Source organism: Hippoglossus stenolepis, chromosome 5 (assembly GCF_022539355.2).
Source record: "Hippoglossus stenolepis isolate QCI-W04-F060 chromosome 5, HSTE1.2, whole genome shotgun sequence".
Classification (NCBI taxonomy): domain Eukaryota; kingdom Metazoa; phylum Chordata; class Actinopteri; order Pleuronectiformes; family Pleuronectidae; genus Hippoglossus; species Hippoglossus stenolepis.
The window spans coordinates 21,232,742-21,256,507 of record NC_061487.1 but is presented as its reverse complement, the minus strand read 5'-3'; the positions used below and the strand labels follow the sequence as shown (position 1 = coordinate 21,256,507).

The 23,766-nt window shown below is 43.0% G+C and overlaps 1 protein-coding gene across 1 annotated transcript; it reads left to right on the top strand.

Annotated features, from left to right (window-relative positions):
* The first annotated feature begins 409 nt into the window (after positions 1–409).
* Positions 410–23,766, top strand: si:dkeyp-19e1.3 (USP6 N-terminal-like protein). Its single transcript, XM_035156325.2, has 14 exons — positions 410–768; positions 13,613–13,686; positions 14,384–14,469; positions 14,644–14,683; positions 14,779–14,859; positions 15,180–15,287; positions 15,381–15,490; positions 17,259–17,307; positions 19,075–19,195; positions 19,389–19,483; positions 19,694–19,759; positions 19,948–20,047; positions 20,432–20,584; positions 20,697–23,766. The coding sequence occupies exons 2-14, from the start codon at positions 13,621–13,623 to the stop codon at positions 22,091–22,093; spliced, it is 2,472 nt and encodes an 823-aa protein (XP_035012216.2). The 5' UTR covers positions 410–768; positions 13,613–13,620; the 3' UTR covers positions 22,094–23,766.

The window sequence follows — 23,766 nt, the reverse complement described above, 5'->3', positions numbered from 1 at the left end:
GTATCGCCTGTATTTTCAGAGTTAATCCGACAGAGGGCGCAGCGAGATAGTTTTTCGTCAGAGTTGATATTTCGTTTGAATTTGTTTGAAACCAGCGACTTTAATCTGTTTATTTACAAACTGAATATACAGTTAAAATTGATTTGTCGCTTATGTTGCTATAATTCACCAGATGTTAAGTTGTTAAATTGATATATTTATTTTTTAAAGCAGCTCAGTTTGAGTGACAGATGCAGCGAAAGGTGTGGGGAAGAGAAACGGCTTCACTACTACAATTAAAATGGTGAATTCAATATAAATATAACTTCTCTTACCGTCAATTTATCTCGTCAACCCGGAAATCAACCGAGACGCGCGCTTCCAGCCGTTGCTGTGCTCGTGCGAGTGCGCGGTGTGTGTGTGGGTGTGGGGTGTGTGTGGGGTGTCACCGGCCTGTCACACACACGCAGCCTGCGGCGTGTGGAGCTGAGTCGGGGGAGGAGGAGGAAGAGGAGGAGGAGGAGGAGGAGGTGGCCGGTGGTGTTAGTGGAGAGAGACAGGGACTGACTCCGTTTGACCAGCGGAGCGAGTGAGTCCACGGAGCGGGGTGACAGCAGCCTCCGCCTCGGCCTCTGGGTGACACGGCTCCGCGGCGGGAGACAGAGATGAGAAGAGGGGATTTAGTTTGTCGCTTCAGAGAAGAAGAAGAAGAAGAAGAGAGAAGAGGAGGGAGGTGAAGAAGAAGAAGCAGCAGAAGAAGAAGAAGAAGAGAGGAAGTCTCTCCAAACGGTAAGAACCTTCCACAAAATGGTTTGCTAATCAAAGTCTGCAGCGTTGTGTTTGCTCTCTGTACAAATATGAGCTCTCTGAGACGCTAGCACGCGGGTGGCCATGATTGTTGTTATCGTTCTGCAACTTAACCCCGTGAAGGAAACTGTCCCCGCGGATTGTCAGCGGCTCCACCCGCCCGAGCACGACACCAGGCTCCGAGCACAACACCAGGCTCCGAGCTCCCATGTGGGTTTTACACGGACGAGGATTTTGTTTACGCTGTTCTGCTGTTTATTGTGGGAACAGACAGTAGAAGAGTCGGTGGTTTGTTTTTTACCCAACAACAGCCGTGTTCGTGGGGAGGACAGTGAGTGAGCGCTTCTCTGTGGAGGAATTTCTGACGTTCGCGTCACTCATCGTGGGTTTTCCACCAGTGTGGATGTCATGTAAAACCTCTGGTCAGGAGACATGCGTCTGTGGGACCTGCTTTGAATTCTGCCAGGGCCACCTCAACACTTTCATCCTTGAACTGACAATTATTTAAACAGTGCAAAACGAGATAGTAGAATAAAACAACATTTCCATAATAAGGGTTCAAATGTAAAATAAAGGAAATGCACACAGATCTGTGGCATACTTTGAATTTAGCAACTTCAAGGACTTGATGTAAAATTGGGTTTCATCACAAAAACATAGCAATTTGCAGGAAGCCTAAGTCTTGGCTTGTTTATTGTTAGCTCTACATGCTATGAGCAAAGCCTCACATCATTGATTATATATATATATTTTAAATTAATCATTGTTAAAGCACATTGTGTACGTCAAAAAAAGCCTAGAGAATAAACAACAAACTGTCCTATTTAAGGTCAGTATTGTTAATAAGTGACTTGGTTTTTTTTGGACTACTGACAGGACAGTGGCACTTCAGGGGCTAATCCCCCTAATTTGTTTGAGCTACATGTGAAACCAATTCTCAGTTTGGTCCTGACATCTTTGAGACATGTATTTTTTATTAAGGGCAGGTGTGAGATAACTGTCAATGAGATATCAGGGTATGGATTACATTTTTAGAAGTATTCCCTTGTCATTGGAGAATTAATCCTAAACCTGCATTTATTTTAAGTTTAAAGATTGATTTTTGCTCCTGAGCGAAGGTTGTGGTTTTAAACTCTTCTTTATGGGCAGAGAATGACAAACATTTTACAAATCTGAGGTACATCAAGCATCTGTTACTTGCTATCGTGCGTGTTATATTGATATATTGGACCCTTGTGATTGCTGTTGATGACAATTATATTGCGATAATTATTTGCTACTGTTTTATTGCCCCAGCCCTGAGCCCGGCACACAGACCAGAGACACAGCAGCCAGAAGTAGGCCATGCAGCTACTGGTCTGTATGTCATGTCATGCCATGCGTGGACCCCCTCTGGAAGGTTACCATGAGCATCTCACTGGTTCGTGCGTGGAATGGGGGGAGGTTACAGACAGTCTGAGTGAAAGATCTGCAGCAGGATCTAGTTCTCTGCCAGATGTCTGACTGCTACTCATTGTTTCACTGTCATGTCTCCCCCCCCCCTGTTGTTTTTTGTTCTCAGACTAATGTCGCACATGTGCACGCTGCTAATGGCGAGTCCATTTCCCCTACAATTTAAATATGCATGTCATTCACTGATGGACAACATTGTTAGTAGAGGAAGTGGAAGGAGACAGATGAATACAGTCTGGTTATTTAACCTCTGTAGAAATCTTTGAAGTTTTAGTAACAGAGCTATTTCTTCCTTAGCTGTACTCATGCATTGCCCCAAGCTATAGCAAATAGCTGAAGACTTGAGTGTTTAATTTGTATAACTTATTGCTCAGCCTTTAGTGGGTGTGTGTCACATTGGGTGATATTATGCATATGGTTTGAGAAGTAAGCCCCACATTGGAAAGGTGACTGCTTTTTTCCTATGCTGTTATGCAGTGAGTACTGCACGGGTCACACACCCCACATACCTCAGCACTTCATGTCTTTCTGCTCTGTGTTCTTACTGGACTCTAATAGTTTTTAAACCAGCCCTAATGTTTGAAGATCAAGTCCAGCAAGTGTCAGAATAAGAGGAATCCAGATATGTTGGTGGTATCACAAAAAGGCTGGTTCAACATATGCCTCCCTTTCATAAACACCAATGAAAAGCCTTAATTTAGGAGCCTTTTCTTGTAAAAAGCTTTCAGCACTTGAATGTGCTCTTCAACAATGGTCTGGCAGCCCATTCCGATGCCAAAAGGATGTGAGCCACGTGTGAGGCAGAGCATGTGAGCCCTTATTTTGTTTTTATGCCCATGAATGGGCCTCAGTCAGCAGCATTAGCCTTTTTTTTTTAGTACACTCAGAGTTGGTGACTTTTCATTTTTCAATTTTGAGTCACTTTGAGCCATCAGAAGGCGTTGATATACATCTACCTGAGTAAAAGCATTGCACAAGCATTGCAAACACTCAAGTTGGTCCATACTTTGGTTAATAAAACTTAAATGATGATAAACATCTTTTAATTTCAATTTTAGTGTCATTAAATTGTAAAATCTTGCTCTAACACCAGATTTTAGGTGAATCTGTGGTTCCCTTGTCACTCTTCTAACCAGCAGTATCCATTGTACTCAGTTGTGATAATATTGTTTCAGTGGAGAGGCATCAATAGTCTTTTTGTCTGCCTGAATGGCTGCTTTATGATGGACGTCAAAGGCGTTCCAAACGCACCAGTGTCACAAAACACACCAAATAGTGAAGCTTTTTGCCAAACCATAAAAGATACGGAAGGGTTTAGTCTTTGTAACTCGCAGGATATAATTTCGATGTTGTCTGTTCAGGAGTCCTGGAAATATCCAATCATGTCCATGTTTACTTTGTTCAGGGATTAGAAAGGTCATGAAGTCTATGTCATCACACACTGGGGGAGAGGTAAGGATAGAGTCTGGGGAGGTTTAACATGGAGACAAACACAGTGACACCTTTGTGCCACTTTGAGTTTTACATTCACCAAACCTGCCTCAAGAAAACACGTAAACTTACGCAAAAAAACTAGAGCAGCCAGTGGTTTTGACCGTATGATTGCTATAGACTAGTTCTTATGATACTGCAGACCTCATACTTACTATAAGAATGTGTTGATGGATGGCCACAAGAACTGGAATGGCACTCAGTAGAGCACATACCTCCGCCAAGTCCCAACAGTCCTCTTGAATTCAGCTGCACCAAATCTCACACCCCCATAGACATCAGTTCCCTAAATTTACCTGATTTCTTTCAAAAAGAGCCATGAATTATTCCCTGGGAAAACAGTGAAAATGTCAGGAGTCTTGCAATTTTAAACACCAATATTTAATGGGTTCTTCCCTGACCCACATTGCATCCTTCCACCAGGTTTCATGGAAATTGTTACTGTAGTTTTTTTTTGCACAATCAACAAACAAACAGACAGAGGTAAAATAGATTTACTACACAGATATCATTATATAGCACCTCATTGGGATGTGTAAGTTACATTTGGGCTGTAGCACGAGCCTCTGTTAGAAGCCAGTATGATATTTGGATGAGCCATTTTGTCCATGAATTACTCCAAATCTATTCCCCCCCACACAGTAAAATTGAGGTCACATCTCTGTTGAGATGGTAGATATTTACTCAGGCTGAAAACTGCTCCAGCACTGAGGAGAGATCTGAGGAGATGAATGATGCCTCTATGGGATAATAACCCAAATAGTTATTTGTCTTTTGGAATTTGTATAAAGGCTAAACTGGGCCATCCTGGAATTTCCCTTCTATGACCGTCTCCAGTTTGTGTCTCTTTTTGGATGCCACTTGATATTTTGTTTTGGCTCCAAATACTTAACCTCGCTCTGAATTATATCCCCTCAGTGCAAGCCTGCTCATCTCCCATGTACCATAATCTGTTTCTGTGTTTGTAAACATGATTCATACATGAAATCTGCGATAACCAAATCACCCAGAGGAGTGTGCATGAGTGACGCTAGCATAATTTCTGCTTAGCTTTTGATTCGAGAACAGCTAACACAGCACCTGGTTTTTTCATTTGGAAACATGTTCTCTGTGTGTCCCCTTCATGAATTATTAAATGTGTTTGCCGTTGTGCTGTGGCGAGGGGATTTTACTGGTATAGAAACAGTGGAAATGGAATTGGAGCTCATGTTGTTGTGATCTTATTGCATCTTGTTGCAATATGAGCAGGTTGTGCAAAAACAAGTTTGGACTTTGAGAGGATAGTTTTGAAAACGGCTCCAATTGTTTCTGTTGTTCATTATTAATTGTTTAACTTCGTATTCAAATTGTTCAAATATTTATATCTGAAGTTTACAAAATATTTATAATATGATTTGTCAAATAATTGTCTGATAGATAGTCTGTTCATCGTATCAGCTTCACATTTGGCATGTGTGTATTGTCAAGGGCCCAAGAAAGTCCAGCATAGACTGTGGTGCAATTTGGGCAAGTGTTACTTTCAATAATGCTAATAAAAACTTAAAAACAACAGCATTGTGTTCACGACAACAGCAATGACAACTGATTCTGTAGTTCCGCTTCTATAGTGCGTACTCAGGTGAAGAGCTGTTTGTGCAGCAGCGGTGGCACAGCTTCAGGGTTCAGCTGGCCTTTGCTTAACTGTTAGTATTATGATTGTTGTTGTTATCACTGGTTATCTGTTGTCACTTTTCTTTTTGCAAAGCACTTTGGATCAACAATGTTGTGTTTTAAAGTGCTATATAAATCCATTTGAATTACTGCAGGTCACATTTGCAGTTTCTAGAAATAAAGTTGCATCCAACATGACCACAGGCCAAAAGCAGCCCGTTCCAAACAGGCATGTTGAGAACTGGCACTGCACTGGTAGAGCTAATTTATAATGTAATAGCACTACTTACTCAGATTATGTTCTCTTTCCCCTGGCTTCTCTGTTTGTGTTATGACTTCATCCTTAGCTTGGTGGAAGAGGATCCATTTATGAGAACGTGGCTTTCTCAGCATGGTCCTGTGGTTTTGTGTTTAGGAATACTGTTCCCTTGACATTCCTGTCCTCCTCGTACCACCCATCAAAAAAAAAGTGCTGCCACTCTGGGAAACGAGGCCTCTCCGGGTCGGGCTGCTGCTCCAGCGTCTAAAACTTTATGTAGTCATTGTTATATTTAGACACCCCCCCCCATGATGGGTGATGGGGGAGACAGAAGTGAGGAAGTAGTGTTTCTCAGGCTGAGGTCAGATGCAGCGTGATGCAATAAATGGGCCCTCTTCCTCAGCCTCCAGCTTGTTATTTCCTTTGTTAAGATGGGGAAAAGGTTAGACAGTTTGGGGTGGTGAGTGTTTGTAAGTGTATCTAATGTTCTGTGTGCCCTCTTTGGAAAAAATGATAAGACGGAGTGATGGTGGTAAAAGAGATTGGAGCTGCACAGAAAAGCCCCTTGTGGAAAACCAGCTATTCTGAGCCTTGTGCTTTTTCCCCAGCCCCTGTGCTCTGGATGTTTCACCCCTGGGTCACACAGTCTCTGTGTCGCAGCTATTTTCTGAGCATATGCACAAACATTACAGCTAAACAAAAGAAACGAAGGGAGAGAGAAGAAAGAGACCCTCGGACGGCAAAAAAGACAACCGGATTTCTTGTTTAGGAGACATTGTAGGTCTGGTTATCAAGGTTTCACGACTATCATTTGTTTCACGACTCTAATTTGGTTTCAGTTTTATCTCTTTTCTTATGGTTGCTTCGGCTCAGTCAAGAGTAGATGAAGTTAGTCCACTGTTTGTCGTGCGGTGTTGTCACTTTAAACAACTACTCAGAGGAACCACACGGACTGGGGCTAGACAATTGTCCATTGTCCATGCACCATCACACCTGCACACCATGTGTTTGGTAACATGGCGCTTAGACGTTTACATCCTTGTTATGCCTACAAGGAGAGTCATTGATGCCTCTTGGCTTAATTTAGACTTGCACAGACACAGTGAATGCATGAGAATGCTTGCACCATACTTGAAGATGGCAAGCAAGATAAAACTTAATTGTACAACCTGGGTTTTTACTGATTAGCTTACTAGTGAACTGTCTGTAATTCAGTCATAGAGGCATTGAGCACCTTTACTTTATGTCTGGAGTTCCACCTGGAAGAGATGGGGGAGAAATCCACATGTCTTGACGTCGAGTCAGATTCAAGTTGCAAATTTAAGGACTTGAAACTTGCTTTACTCGAAACATGTCAAACGTCAGAAAGATTTATACAGGGGAAAATTGCAACTGTTTAATTTTATATTAAAAATAAAACTCAACTTCTCATGATCACTGTGGTTCAACTCATTTTAGATGTCAAAACTGGGGGACATCATCAGATTTTCATGTGACTTGAAAGCCAAAGCCTGAAAAGTGGCCTGGCTTGCTTGATACTCACCACAGCAACTCGGGACATGCTTATGACTTTGCGGTTAAAACTAGGCATTTTACTTGTACATGTGTGACACTCCCAGCCCCTGCCATCTGGCGTCCATACCTTCCCTTAAAGCAAGGACTGGTGTTAAACATCTTGTACCAGCCTGCTGAGATTTCCTGTCTGGTGACTTAGTGAGTCCAAGTCTCGGAGGGACTTCCTATTTATAGCATTCATCATCAACATTATGTTGAGGCGAACTGAACAAAAGATGGAACGTTCTGGTTCTGGTGATCTTTATCATAGTCCCTTGGGGTTTTATGTGAACCTGGAACCAGAGCTAATGTATCATGAGCACCAAAGTCCTCTTCCTTAGAAAAATATTTCTGATCCATTTTTACAGACAACTTGTGGTCGCTAAAAATAGAGAGGCCTCCCTCTCTTTACTACTCTGCCTTTTTCCCTTTTCATTTTCTGCCTCTTTTAGACACATGCATGCTTACATGCACACACACACTGTGTCTGTCACCCATTAGAAAGTGGAGCGCTGAAGCCATCTGGGACCTCAGAGCTCTTCATGTGGAAATTAGAGCCATGTGGTCACTTGTTAGCCTCCTTTCTTTTCTGGACTGGAGGGATGCTTGTTCTTCACAGTCGCAGTGAACGTACAGAATCGAGCTAATGTAACGACAGACAGAGATAATAATAAACAGAACAGTGGCTACCAGAAAAATCTTTAAAGTTTTTGTCATCAATTGCATGACTTCAGGAATTGCTGAAATTAAATTACATATATTAACATGAATTGAATCCTGAAGTCAAAAGACGTGTGAAACTCACATGTTCTTAAGAAGGTATTACATAAACATGAATGTCATGGGATTTTGATACTGAAAACAAACAGTAGACACATTTACATGGACACAAATATTACAATATTAACCCTTTTAAGACAGTAGTTTGACTTACTAAATATGGCATCTCCTCCTATCAACACATATGAACAACCTAATCACAGTTATGTCTTATTCAGAATAAGGTCATTCCTCAGATTACTGGTGTCCATGTAAACGTAGTCAGTGCAGGACTGACTGATAAATGAAAAGTATCTAAAGTATGTGAATAGGTTTTTTTCTTCGCTGTTAAATTAACTTTTTAACAAAGTCCCTTTCCTTATTTATCCTTAGAACAAGTGGGGTATGTTTGCTCATGCAGAGCAGATGATGTTTTATAATGCACAGTGATAATGAACGATACAGATGCGTGATAGGCTGAGCCCAGAATGAAAATACACTTTGTGAGGTCAATGAGTGCACGGCCCGAGCTTGTCTGATCTCAGAGCCAGAGCGTTCTTTGGCTGACCGCGCGGCATTGACTAATCATCCAGCGGTGAAAAGAACTCGGCATCTGTCGTCCTTTGCCTCATCACGCCATCAGCAATTTGGGGTTAGGGTTTTAATGTGCCGGCTGCATAGACAACAAAATTGCAGATGTGATCATATCTCAGTGAATGATAACCAGTACAACATCTATATAAGGCGTCCGACTCAGTGTTCCCCGTGATCTCAGACACAACAGACACTGCTAGATGAGATGAATCATCAGCTCGATGACTTCACCTCAGCCTCCTCATGCCATTAATTTCTTTTTTTTATGTAAACTTCCCACACTCTGGTGTAATTTAACTTTTGGGTTCCAGTTAAAAATGACCACCCACTGATGCACACACATACACGCCCCTGACCTAACCTCACCCGAACCATCAGAGCACTCAGAGATCCCAGGATCCCACAGTAAATTGACTTACTGCCACACTCCCTCTAATCTCAGACTTTCAATCTGACTTTGTTCCTGTATAATCCTCCTCCTGTCTTAAATCTGACTTAAATATTTGAAAAGACGACTTCTCATTCATTAGTGGTGTCTTAGTGTGTTGAATGTCAACCAATGTCCTAAATGTCAACAAATGCAGTAATCTCATTTAAATTGAATGCCATTGCTTTATATAGTTTGCACAGACATGCAGATGCAACACATTTAAAGATGAGAATTTTTGGTGATATATCAGTAACGACATTTTAAACTTCTGAGGCATTGCTTAAAACCATTTAATTTAGCTAGATGTGATTCAGAATGCGTCGCGAGCTGTTTGTGGTTAAAACAGTGCACGTAGCGCTTATACACAAGCTAGATTTAGAACGCCATGTCATAACAGGAAATGATGTCACGAGGCCTCGGAGCTCAAAGTCCTGTATCTTGTAAGCAACCAGTTCATCAACACTTACATATAGGGAAGTGTTTTTTTTACACTTCTTATTCACTCTCTGCAATTCTGATGCTTTTTCATTACAGCTCACATTTTCTACTTGAAATATATTGTTCTTTTTCTCTCTTTAAAATCTATGAACAATTTCAACCAAATTAATATCTCTATCTTTTTTCTGATATATTCTGTCAGACAATATACTCCTACTAACTATACACTCCCCCAGGTGTGATCTTTAACTTTATATTTACGTCATCTCTCTCCCACTCAGCGGAGTTGTCTGCAGATTACTCACTTTCTCCCTCCAGCTTCCATCTGTCCAACACCTTCAGCTCCCCCACCTTTTGTAGGTATAGTCACCACTTAATAAGAGCTGTACAAAGTGCGTTTGTTTAAAACAGTGGAGGTCCTCAGCTCTGCTGGTGAGTCACAAGCAAAATTCCAGTAATGTTAATGTGAACTGACCACTGCGTATTAGTCACATCTTTATTTTGCTGACTGTAAAAAGCTAAGTTTGGATAATTTGAGGCGTTTTGTCTGTATAAGGGTTTTTCTTGGTTGGAGGTGGACACATTTTGTTGTCGCAGCTCTCATTTAACCTGTTTTTGAAGGAGTGGCGGTCACTGGTTTCCTTTTTTCCCCCTGAGCCCAACACAATACTATCAGCAGTCTGGAGACTCAACACAGGAAATAAGCAGCTTGAACCTAAAGATGAAACAAAACAGACTCTTAACAACATTTTACAGAGCCAGCGAGTAGTGATGAAAAAACAAAGCTCGCCCATGAGGAGCTTGAGGGGAAAAATATCTTTCTCATCTTTCACATAGTATATTTGTCTTTCCTTTCCTATTACCAATGCAAACAATGTTAAATAACTCAGCAGGTACAATGGGAAGTGTTGCATTTCACACTGTTTGTTTTTTCGCACATTTAAATCATAGTGTACTGTAAGCCCACGTTGCTGATTCAGATTGAAACCATTCAAATACAAGCTTCAACACGACTTTTCACATCAACTCTAATGTCATTTTAATTATATGGAGAACAAAATCTGGAGAGAACAAACTACAGCAAGTTATCAAGTTACATGCATTTTGTGCTCGTACCTTATCGTCCTACACTTTTGAATGTAGCCTGTGTATAAGATAGAAGGTAAAACAGTTTTCAATATTTAATATGATATAGTTAAGGTCAGAGCTCGGTCAATGGCACCACCTCAGAGACCGCTTACTCAGCTGTTCAGAAAAATTTGCTGATACCTTGAAAAACCTGAAATATCCTGACATGGACAAGAAAAGTGAAATGTGAAAAGAGAAAAGAGCAGAACAGCAGACAGCAGTTGTTCAGTGGTCTGGTTTCACTGACCACCTGTTAGACAGGAGCTTCAGCTGTTGTTTGAGGGAGATGACTTGATGCTGTGGTGTTAGAGATGACATAAGTAATGGTCGAGTGATGGAAAAGGAAATTCAATACACATCTGTACAGCATCTTTTAACAATTAGTTCTGATCCAAAGAAGTAGGTTTAAGCAGCTTCATCCTCTCCAACATCCATGCTAGAATACTGTCGCAGTAAAAGGTTTCAGATCGTTATTGCTTCTTATATCTGTGTCACCAGAATCACTACCACACAGATCAAAATAAAGCTTCAAATATCACATCTGGGCCAAAACAATGTTCATACTCGCATCAAAAGGCATCTTGAAATTTCAAGTATTTAATTATTAACCTGCGATCTACCCTCTTAATCTGTTATTGTGCCCATTGTTCCTGTGTCGTGATCTGAGATATAAATTATGTTGGGTCCCATTGCTTCTGACGACCTGGCTCCTTGTCAGCAGTATTATGGTTGTGTATTAAACAGTGAAAGCGTCTTTGTGAGAAGTGACAGGTGCCCTCACACCTGTTGCTGTGTAGCATGCCGCACATACATGTGCACAGCACCCGAGGCCCCAGCTGGCTGCACATGTTGTCAGGCGTAAGGAGAAGTATTCACTCCTGCACAGCATCTGTTGGCTGGAGCCGGTAGTGTCACAAAAAGCCTCTGTATGGCTCCAAAAGTTTGAATTTCAAATGGCTTAGTTTGACCTGAGTAGCAACTAGAAAATAAAATTCACTTAAATTTATATCAAAGGAACACCAGAATAGTTTTATTTCCTCAACTGTCTCTTTGATTTACATGTTCCCTTCTTGGGTATTTGTCCCATGGTGGCATTTCAGTGTGAAGCATAACAAAGACCTGCTTGTGTAACTTGTGAGTGGCTCTTAACCTTGATGCTTTAATGTGACTGGTCTGGGTTTTATTTCTACCCTTTTATTCGCTGTGCCTGTAAAGCATCACCGGCGTTTTCTCTGAATCCGAATATCCCTCAGATGCTGATCTCCCAAAGGAGCCTGTTCCCTCTTGGGTGTTTATTCAGTCCTGACAACTGCTAAACAGCCGAGCTGTGCGGACGGAGCACATCAGCTCAGTGAAGGCGACAGGCCGGCCGAGAGCTCCTGACGGGGGTCAGGTGGAGGTTACACTGTGGGGAAAAGGGAGCAGGAGTCTCAGCTGGTCACTTCTGTTTAGTTCTTCCTGAGCTCTGGTCAGACTGTTGTCTTCCATCTTTATTACAGTGAGTCGGCACCAGTGCGACTGTATGTGTGCACTGTCGTGAATCACCACATATATGTTCATGCAAACATGTACAGAAAAATAAAGTCCCATGACTGTCGCACCTTTCTTTCATAAACAACTGGCAATATTTCTTTCTTTCTTCTCTATTTCTTTCTTCTCTATTTCTTTCTTCTCTATTTCTCTCTTCTCTATTTCTCTTCTCTTGTCCTCTCTTCTCTTCTCTCCTTATGTCCTTCCCTCTCTCTTCTTCCTTCACTCTGTCCAGTGGTTCAATTCATAAAATGAACTCGTCTGACTCTGGAGACACATCAGAGGGTTGTTAAGGGAAGAAGGGAACACATTTCATTTGCTTGTGAGAGTTTAAGAGATTCAGGGTAAACCTTCTTGATCCATCCTCTGTCTGCCCTGATCCACCTTTATCGGTGTAAATGGATTTAAAACCTGATAAAGTGAGGAACACACTGCATTTAAACATCCAATGACAGTCACATGCAACATATCAGAACAAAACCTAACTCGGGTGCTCTTTTCTTTTTTTCTTTACTTCTGTTATTTCCAACAAAAGACCAAACAATGTGAGGTGAACCACTTATCATCACCTCACACTCAGAATGTAATGTCAAGCTATTGTCAGCTGAAGCTCTGGGTACATGGACAGGAAGCTGCGTGTGAGCTTGTGGCTCTTCACTGTGGCTCCTGTCCCAAGCATGCAACAGACTTGTGTTTTAGAAGAACAAAGTTTGATGTCGGCCTTGTGGCCCGACTCTGTTTCACAGATGTAGTATAATCCAGGCATTGATGGGTGATGTCGGGTGAGCTACTGTTTCTTTTGGGTTTTGGAGAATGAAGTGAACAAGTTCGTATTGTAGTGGTCAGCACTGTCACCTCGCAGCAAGAATGCTCTGAGTTTGAGTCTGTCGGTCTTCTCCGGGTACGCCAGCTTCCTCCCACACTCCAAAGATATAGGATAAGTGGCTTAGATAATGGACGGGTGAATGTAAGTTGACTTGACCGTGAGGTGTATGGAGAGAAGCTACAGCATGTGGTGGAGTCTTTTATTTTTATATCATAAAGTTTCAAGTGATGCCTGCTTGTTTGTTTTTGATGTAATGAACATTTCTCAGACAAAAGTAACCACATACAGATGTTTGTGTAGTCACACAAACATCTGTATAGTCACACAAACATCTGTATGTTCAAGCACCTGTGTCAGATCTTGTTCACTCTGCCAAAGTGTCTCTGAAATCATGGCCTGCAAATTTTATGTAAAATTTGTTGTTCTTATGCTACTAAAGTCATTGAGCTACCTCAGTCAGAACATGACCCCCATATAAAGTCAAGGAAAAAATGTGTCACATCTGTTGTCAGTCAATATTATAACAGAATGTGTCGGTTTAGGAATGGTTTGATCTCAAAGTCTCGCCATGTCACAGACAGTTCGACACCCAGGCCAAAAATAGTAGAGAGCAGTAAATGACCAACTTACACCTTATGCTTGTATCTGATGACAGTGGTTTGGTTTATGATGAATCTGATGATTATTAATGACATATTTGTCTGATTGCTTTCAGATTCTGACATGAAGAAGGACATAGACACACTGATAGCAGAGGAACGTGCTGATATCATCTCTAAATATGACAAGGTAGGTGCGGTCATGGGAAGACAATGTCACCTCCGTTCATGAAAGTCTTGATTATGAAGTTGATCGATCCTTAAAAGTAATCATCTGGGACTTAATTTTCCCTTAAAGAAGAGAACCCAAACCAAAAACCAGAGTTTTTCTTGAATAGAGAGTTCCTGAATGGTACCTGTGAGCCAACAGGCAGCGGGAATGGGAATGGGATTAAATGGAATCACATTGACAGTGAATGTGTGTTTGTCGTGAATCCGTTTCTTCCCACGATAAAGCAGACATATCATTGGTCCATTCATGTGTACTTACCTTGCATTTACAATGTATTACCACTGCCGGGGAGGTTATTTTCTTCTGTGTTTATTTGTTTGTCTGTCAGTTAGCAGGAACTTGGTGGGAGGAAGAATAATTCCCCCAATAGTTTTGGGGACTTTGTGTGTGTGTGTGTGTGTGTGTGTGTGTGTGTGTGTGTGTGTGTGTGTGTGTGTGTGTGTGTGTGTGTGTGTGTGTGTGTGTGTGTGTGTGTTCAATTTGATCCAAGTAAAAATCTGGATCTAGTGAATTTAAATGTGGTTTCACCAGGAGACTGTTGGGACTTGGCCGACATATACACCCTAGTGCCGTTCTAGTTCTACTTGTCGTATCTGTGTCACGGTTTGTTTGCACACAGTATTTTTCTATGTAGTTATGTATGTGGCCGTTTCAGGGAAGGCAGGAGGGTGTCAGAATTGACCCATGGGAGGATGCTGACTACAGCATCTTTAAGGTCACAGACCGCTTCGGCTTCCTGCAGTAAGTTCCCCCGACTTAAAGCTCCTGACAGCTTCCTCCTGGAGAACACCTTCACCTTCATCTCTGTCAACGTTGTCTCATCTTTCTCACATTATGCCATTTTTGTAAATATTCGTGTGAAACTTGGATTGTCTTCTCATTGGTATGTGGCTTATTTCTACTTTTCTGCTCCAGTGAGAAAGAACTGCCAACACCCAGTGTGCTTGAAGAGAAGGTAATTTTCCACATTTTGACCTTGCACGTGATATATTTAGACCCTTTTCACGTATCCAGTGGACCAGATGTGAATCAGTCTTTTCTTCTCTGTAGCAAAAGCAGCAGGAGATAGAGCGAGTGGAGAAATGGCTGAAGATGGTGCAGAACTGGGACAAGTACAGGAACACTGAAAAGGTGTGAATCTTGGTATCTGCACGCTCACTCTTCATTTAGCCATCGCTTTTCTTTTTTTCCCCAGCTAAAAAATGTGATGTATTCTTTCCACTTCCGTTGATAATCTTTTTTCCATTCCCCTTTTAACCACAGCTTCTCCCCTTATATCTCTCCAGTCTAGACAGCTAAAGGAAAATACATGAAATGGGTCCTTGTCATTGAAGACAGTTAACATTCAAACATGACCCTCTGCCTCTGCCCTCTGGTTGTTGTGATGAAGGCTGTCTCTCCATGTTTAGAGGAATCCAATTCAAGTCTATCATACTGTGTGTGTGTTTCAGTTGGTGAAGCGCGTGTATAAAGGCATCCCTCTGCAGCTGAGAGGCCAAGCATGGGCCTTGCTCCTGGACATAGAGAAAGTCAAAAAGGATAATGTGGGAAAATACGAGGTATGAAAATGAAACGGATTACAGTCGAAAATATGGATATTTTGTCGACTAGCTTTCTAAAACACTTTTTCTCGTTTTTATCTTGTCCTCCAGAAAATGAAGCTGCAGGCTCGTAACTTCTCCACAGAGATCAAGCAGATAGACTTGGACGTCAACCGAACGTTTAGGAACCACATCATGTTCATGGACCGCTTCGGAGTCATGTGAGTTCTCAGCTTCTCTCAGCAGAAAACTGCGTGCAGCTGTGTGTTTCAATTCACCTGCACACAATCCTGATGATTTCTTCATTTCCTCTTTTGTAACACAGCGTTACACCACTCCTTCTCAGAAGGGTGGCATCTGAAACCCTGAGTAGTTTTCAACCAATCCTACACAAACACACTGTTTATGCTGTTGTGGGTCATGGGAGTTGTACTCACAACAAACGTCCTCACAGAGTCTCCAAAAGTTCTTGTATTTGTTTTCTGCGTCACCTCACATGTTCAGGTTAACCCTCACTGTGGCTTCTGCAGGGTGTGACACACACACACACACACACACACACACACACACACACACACACACACACACACACACACACACACACACACACACACACACACACACACACACACACACACACACACACACACACACACACACACACACACACACACACATGCCAAACCGAAGCGGTTGTTTCCTCTTCTCAGTGTTTTATTAGTCTTCCTGTCAGTGCTCGAAGCCCCACAGGAAATGGCATTCATACAGAAATGTGCAGCGACATGAAGTTGCATGTACAGAATAACGTTGAGCTGCCCACAGTGTGAACTTGAGACCACACATACATACAAGACTGAGAAACTGAAAAATGATCAAACCTATGTTAAATAACTTTCAGAACACAGGCACTCTGTTATGTTTCATAGCATTTGCTTTGTGACTGTGGGACAGTTGTGAAATCTACGGGTTCGTCTTTGTGAATTAAACTCTGTGCTCTCCTCTTCCTCTCTGTTATGTCCTTCCCTCTTCATTTCAAAGCTGCTAAGTCCAAGCAGACCAAAGCACTCCTCCATCCTGCCTGGCTGCCCACTCCTTCCCCTTGCGAGTCAACAGCTGCCTCACTCACATCGGGACACTGATAGCTATTTAAAGCTCCTTTCCTGCCTCTGTCACTGTCTATAAGACACGTATTTACTACGGAGGCCTGGAGGGGAGACATCCTCTCTGTGTCTCAGTTATATTTATTAATGCACCCGTTCAACACACACTCGCATGCAGTGACACAAGGGCTGCCTTGTGTTCGCTGTCTGAAACTGTTGAAACTCCAGATGTAATCAGCCGCGCAGCATGAAGCACGCAACCCTGCGGACGTAGACACTCAATAGAGGCCGCATGCACTGGAAGAAATTATGTGATGAAGATCTTTTTGATATCTTATATGTGTTGATATTCATGTGTCACAGTGTCGGCTCACATGTGAAATGAAATCATGTCAAGCGAAGAATCTACTTTAGATGTCAGCGTAACTGATCTCTGAAAACAGACCTTGTGTTTTTGAGAGTCACCAAAGAACTAATGGAACACAGACATCCTCACAGACAGGCTCTTTAATACACACAGGCACAGACAGCCCTGTCTCCATGGACATTACATTGAGTTCCTGGAGACTTGCTCTAACCTTAACCAAAGCTACTACCTGCCTAAACCGAACCTTAAAACATGTCTTCACCTTAAAATGTATTGAATTATGTTATGGAGACTTGCTTTTTGTCCCCATGAGGAAGATGAGTCCACAATGTCGATGTGTAAATTTAAGTCCCCACAATATGAGTAATACCTGGACCACACACACACTCACACACAGACACACACACAGTTGAGAAATATTTGGGGGGGGTTTCACTTAATAAACAGTTTCAGCTTGTTTGATTGTTGCTCAGGAATCACATCCTTGTTTTTAAACTAGTGGTTTCTCTGTTCCCTCTCTAGGCAGCAGGCGCTCTTTCACGTACTAGCTGCCTACTCCGTCTACAATACGGTAAGTGTTTACGTGAGCACACCGAACTGTGTGTGTGTTGCATAATATGGAGGAGTCTTGTGTACACGCTGCGCACACCAGCCCCGGATTGCATTCGTTCCTGTACAGAAAGGAACAGGCCAAGCACTCTACACCCATCTGCTCTCCCCCTTGCTCAGAGCCTTGGCTGAGATCTTTTATTTATGAGTGTGGCTCAGTCTGAACGTACAGTGTCACAGCCAGACCACCAGTGAACCCACAGTCACACTCAGTCCGGTCAAAGTTCCTCTTCCACTCCTCGTGTACTTCACCTAGCAAGGCTACATATCAGTACCAAAACAAAGTTGAGTAATCAGGGACATTTTGAACATTCTATCAATCGTTTTTTCCTTTTCTTATATGATTATTATTATTAATATAGTGTTAATCAGAATATATCTTGAAGATTTTTAACATTTGTTTTGAAAAAGTACAGAGTTTGAGGCTTTAGAAAATTGTAGGTAACATTTTTAGCTATATCTGACATTTTGTCGGCCAGTGAATAGTCAGTAAATTGAGGAAAACAGTGGAAGTGGAAAGTGGAAATTATTGTTGGTCGTAACTTTACAAAATACTGTATACTATAGTATACAGTAGCTATAACACATGTAATGTAAAGTAGCTCTTTTATTTGAATGAAACATTTAAATGTCATGTTATAAATAAAAGCCGTAATTTCCTATGACACTCCAAATCATATCCATCTATTTACTGTTCATTTGAAATCTTTGTTTTAAAGTTACAATGTCTTTTTTCTGCCATAAACCAGATTGTGTCTCTGTGAAGTAAACATAAGCTTTTACAAATGTGCAGAAATAGAAGGAATGTGTGTAAAACACAGTCAATTTCTGTATAGACATGTTTTTAAAACCTGTATCTCATTATACACATGTATATTAATCAATATATCAATTATTGTATAAGCCCTGATTGCTGCCATATAATAGGGACAGAAATAATATTTTTTCCAAAGACCGCAACTTGACCGGTACAGTACATCTCCCCACACACACAAACACAGTCCAAGTCTGTTTTTCTGATTTGCTTCTGTAGTCGGTTCCTGTGTGGTAGAGGTGTTTCAGCCAGAGGAAATGGAAATGTGCTGTTCCCCTTTTTTCCTTTTTCCCCTCTTATCACACGCTGCTCCAAAGAAACTGGGTCAGTAGGAGAGCGTGAGGGAGAGAGGAGGGACGGATGAGGGAGAAAAGTGTGTTCCGCCTTTTCGCCTGTGATGGTAGAGAAGAATGTGCAGAATGTGTAGTTTAAACTGTGTGTCACTCTAATTCTATCTACAATATTTCCTTGAAAGGATACGTTGGACTGTCCATTTCTGGCTGTGCAATATATCAGCTTAATTTGGACAAATACCAGGTGTGTGCCTGGGTTTGTGTATCTGCGCGTGCCAAGCGCGATGAGTTCAGAGTAACTCATTGAATCCTGGTGGAGGCAAATTGGCGGTTATTCAAGTTGAGGACATGACATTAGTGAGGATGTATTTTTGGCTGCAGTAAATATTTTAACAAGCTTTTGTAAAGAGTTTGTGATGCTGTAGCTGCACGTACAGTAGGTCTGAGCAGTAAAACCACACACATCCACCGTCTGCCTTCAGACCACATCAGACATTCAGGTGCTCTCCTCCCTCCGTCTCTCGGCCCGTGCGTCTGTCTGGGCGCTATTAAATTATGAATAATCCTTTTCATTTGCTCATTCTGTTTAATTGAACCCGTCTCCTCTCCTGTGTTCCCTCAGGAGGTGAGCTACTGCCAAGGGATGAGTCAGATCGCTGCCATCCTGCTCATGTATCTGAATGAGGAAGATGCCTTCTGGGCTCTGTCCCAGCTCCTCACCAACAGCAAGCATGCCATGCACGGTGAGACAGAGGAAGACATACAGACAGATTTCAGCTAGATTGGCTCAAACAGCGAAGGCCTCAGCCAACAGTCTCTTCATGAAACCACATTGAAATTTAATCTAACTTTTCAATTTCTAAATAGTCTGTCTCTGTGTCCATCACCTCACACCATCTATGGCCTCCTGATTCATCTTGTCTCTCCTCTTCCCAGGGTTCTTCATCCCGGGCTTTCCCAAGCTGCACCGCTTCCAGGCCCACCACGAGCTGGTCCTCTCCAAAATGCTGCCGAAGCTGAAGAAACACATGGTGAGTGACAGCACATTGTATGTATGACTGATGTTTTCTGTACGTGGAGCCGCAGTAAGGGATTTAAATCAGGTCATTTTTTTTCATAATCATGATTAGTTTATGCTGCAAAAGGCCACATGTTCAGAGTCGGTAAGATTTATAACTGAGAACAGATGAGACGGAGCGACTCGCAGCAGACACCATTTCTCATTAACTCGTGCCCCACAGGACAAGGAGCAGATGACAACAGGGATCTACACGACCAAATGGTTCCTACAGTGCTTCATTGACAGAGTGAGTTGTAGTTCTTGCATCAATGTTCCATCTCCAGATTGTCTCGTCCCAGATGTGTTCTGTACTTAAACACCATCATTAATCTGTATGCCACAGTGCATCCCCCCTTCCCTTCAAGCACAGCAACACGTTCGAGGTGGTTTCATTACTTTCAGACTCACTCTGCCGCCACGTGTCTCCCATAACAGACCCCTTTCACCCTCACCTTGCGTTTATGGGACATTTACGTATTGGAGGGAGACAAGACGCTGACTGCCATGGCGTACACAACCCTCAAGTTGCACAAGAGTGAGTATGAGAGCGGTTTCATTATCTCCCGTGGTGTGCTCGATGAGTCGTGCTGTGGCTGCTGTTGCTATACTGCTGAATGTTTCTGTGCGGATTACGCCGCACGCCGCCTCATGCTTGGCTGCCTCCTAACTGGGTGGCTTACATAATGCAAGTGGCCAGTTGCTGAGGAGAAGAATGGAAAGCTGACTTTTCATTGGATGCTTGCTCGATGCGTTGCCTCAGCACATTGGTCAAAAGCACTTTACTGATAGGACACTTGAAGATAGGCTCGTGCTGTCTATTATCAAAGGTTACCTGACATTCGACCTCAAAGAATGGTGTCACTCATTCTATTATTAGTTTTGTGTTAAATCCTGTCTGTGCTTGTGTGTGTCCAATCAGAGCGTCTGCAGAAGTTTCCGTTAGAGGACCTGAGGGAATTTATCCAGGAGAAGCTGGGTGCTTCCTACTTCCTGCCTGATGATGTGGTGGTTGAACAGTTACAGGCTGCTATGTCTGAGCTACGCAGTAAAAAGCTGGACCAGTCTTCTCCAGGTGCAGTTGTGTTCTGGTGTTTGTTTTTATTTCTGTTAGAGTTTAAAGCTCCTCAATTTATCCCAAAGTCTCCTTTGTTGATAAGATCCCTATTTTCCATTTCTCTTTTTAGCCAAGTCAGACGAGCTACCAAAGAAACCTCTGGGTCAAGAGAGGCCGGTTGTCCTCCTGCCGCTGCAGCCTGACTCGCCTCCGGAGGTCAAAGTAGCTCTGCAGCCCCACAGCCAGCCAGATACAGAGAGCCAGCAATCAGACAGCAACACCATTCAACACAACGCTTGTCCTGCAGAAGCCTCAGGTTCAAGAAGCCTCTCCGGGACAAACACACCTTCATTGCCTTCACCAGACCCAGTTGTAGTGCACACACAAAGAACACCTTCTCCTATAAGGCCTTGCAGAGCACCTCCTTTACCTCCAAAAATAAACAAGCCTTGTCCTGCGGTCGGGTTCGACAGAGATGTGAAGGAGACGCTACAAGAGTGCAGCCAGACCGAAGACGGGGGAGAACCAGAGAGCGCGCCTGGAGACCTGGAGACCAAGGAAGAGCCGGTGGAGTGGCCCCCACCTTATATACCTCCTCCTCTGGATCCTCCTGCCATGCAGACTGAGGAAGAGATCATGGACTTCCCAGATCTGCCTCCTCCACCTTTCTCTTACGCTGAGCAGATTGACGAACAGCGTCTGGATTGTGAATCTCCCCGACCAGGGAGTAGGACCGGACCAGAGACCCAGCGCCGCGCTCCCACTCCGCGCTCAGACTCACCACTGGTCACTCAAAAACCACCTGTGTCTCCTGATGTCACACAGAACAAACCTCTTCCTCCCCCGAAGCCTTACCTTCCCTGTTCCCTCACCTCCTCTCCCAGACTTCCTCCGCCAAAGCCGACCAAGTTCCCGGTCTCTCTCTACGTCCCGGCGCCTGCGGGCAGCAGACGACCATCCAACACCTCCCAGTACGACAACCTTTCTGAGGTGGATGAGGATGACCGCTCCGTGGAGCGGCTGCTGGGCTCCACTCCTGAGGAAATTCCCAGCATGCACAGCAATCCTCCGCACACAATTAATAGAGATTACGACCCTGCTCGCAACCCTTTGCCTCCACCTCCTGTCTTCATCCCTCCTTCCCCTTCTCCCACTCCTCCCTCGCTGTGCACTCTCCCCAGTTTGCCACAGGAGCCTGAATTTGGAGGAGAGGACAGCTGGGTGGAGGACTCCATCCTCCCCCCTCCTCCACCTAGTTTCGCCGACAGACTCACTCCCCTCCAGTGTAGCGTTGCCAGCTGTTCAGACGCACACAGAGCCCCCTCGCCCAGTTACTCGAAGCCTTTCTCTCGGGGCCCCAGGGACCGTTCTGCCTTCCCAGCACCACTCTTGTACACCAGGTCTCCCCCAGGCAACGCCAGGTCCTCAGGCCAGTCTGCAGTAGGCGTCCCGTTGGTTCGATCCAGCCCAGACTTTTGCAGGATGCCTCCTAGTGGACAGCCGCTGCCCAAATCAGTGACATTTTGAAAGTGTCCCAAGTATCATTGAAGCGTTACTGGTCGTACGTGAATGATTCAGACTCTGTAAATGCTTGATTCCTTTTCAACACCATGTAAGAGGTGATGGCCAGTATTCTATGTTTGTGTGTGCGTGTGTGTGCATGTGTGTCTGAAAGGACTTTTTTTCATTGACATGTACAGATTTCTGTGATACTTGCACCTTTTGTATGGGTAGTTAACTTTTCTAAAGTGTCAAACTAGTATTTAAAACTGCTGTCTGCTTTCCTTTTCGCTGCACAAAAAAAGCGCAGCAAGCGTATTAAGTCATCCGCTCTCGTCCGCGTGTGAAACCACATTTGGTTTTCAATGCGATGGACGGTCATTAGAAATTCACACAGAAATAACACAGCGGATCTAATATCAGCTGCAGCTTTCATCTTAAGTCAGTTTCATTGTTTCCCGACAAAGTGTCTTAACCTGATCCCAGTGCAGTGAGGGCAGCAACTCTACACTCACGGGCTTGTGAGGCTGCAGCGTGACCTCACCTTTGCTAAACCACCCAAAGCCTATACGTGTCTACAGCATTATTGTGGTTAGCAGTGAGCAGGCTCACACGTCTTAAGTCTGTGTCAAACTATTCTGAGCTGCTGCTTCTTTGTTACATCTTCAGGTCAGTATTAATTGACACAGGACCACAAAACCTGGTTGCACCAAAGCAGTTTGCATGGAAACTTTCCAAATGATGACTAAAGTTGTAGGCAGCAGCAGCAGCAGGAGAGATATGGTGCAATAGGTCTCTGGTATAAATACTGAGGGGGCTTCAGGCAGGTAGCAGCGGGTACTCTGTGGGTATTTTTCTGCTTTTTTTTAAGTTAAGAATAGTTTGGTTGGGATGTCGTCAGTTTCATGGTTTCAGTGTTACATCCGTTTGTCACATACTTGAGTTCTCAGCAATAATTCACTGTTACAAGTGTGAATAGATGTTGTCGAGGTGGAATAACAGAAATGAGACCAACATGCTTCATTATATATTGTCAGTGCAGACTGGTTTATGAAGAGCAGCTCCCTCTAGTGGTTGGAAGTGTTGCAGATGGACTGATGATAATGCCCGTTTATGATTGTGCACAGAGCCAAGCAACGACTGTAGATATAAATCTTCATATAAACTCTGAGGGAGTAAACTAGATTGAAGGAAACCAGAGAATTTAAAGAATCAAAGCTACGTTTCTTCTCATGCAGCCATAACTCGGAGCCATTGCAGTAACTATGTTGGTTTGTTTTAATTGTGCAGAGCAAATGTTGAGGAATGGAAGGTGAGCCATAACATTCGATATAAGGACCTAACAGTAAAACTTGTTTATATTGTTTTTGTTATACTGTATATTACTTTATTTACAGCCTCAACATGTCTTTTTGCACTGAACCTTTGTTATTTCCAGGTTTTGCAGTTCTCTGTAATTATTCAGTTGTTTTTCTAACAGAGTTTCAGGTTCCTCACAAAAGAACATTATTTAACACAACTTAGCCAGAAAATGTTAAAGGATGTTTAATGGTTTGTTCATGAACTTTGGCCTGACGGCCGGGATTCAAACCCCCGAGCTCAGACCACGGCTCCTTTTATGGTCCTGCTTGACATCAGGGTTCAGACCAAAGCTTGTGTACATCTACATGTTTTGAGTTTTATAAAGAGATAAAACCTGA

What these genes read in the sequence shown, in the direction of transcription:
- si:dkeyp-19e1.3 (XM_035156325.2), top strand. Translation starts at nt 13,621, where the DNA reads ATGAAGAAGGACATAGACACACTGATAGCAGAGGAACGTGCTGATATC. An exon ending in GACCGCTTCGGCTTCCTGCA is followed by an intron (nt 14,470 to 14,643) that starts GTAAGTTCCCCC and finishes TTTCTGCTCCAG; the next exon opens with TGAGAAAGAACTGCCAACAC. An exon ending in CCAGTGTGCTTGAAGAGAAG is followed by an intron (nt 14,684 to 14,778) that starts GTAATTTTCCAC and finishes TCTTCTCTGTAG; the next exon opens with CAAAAGCAGCAGGAGATAGA.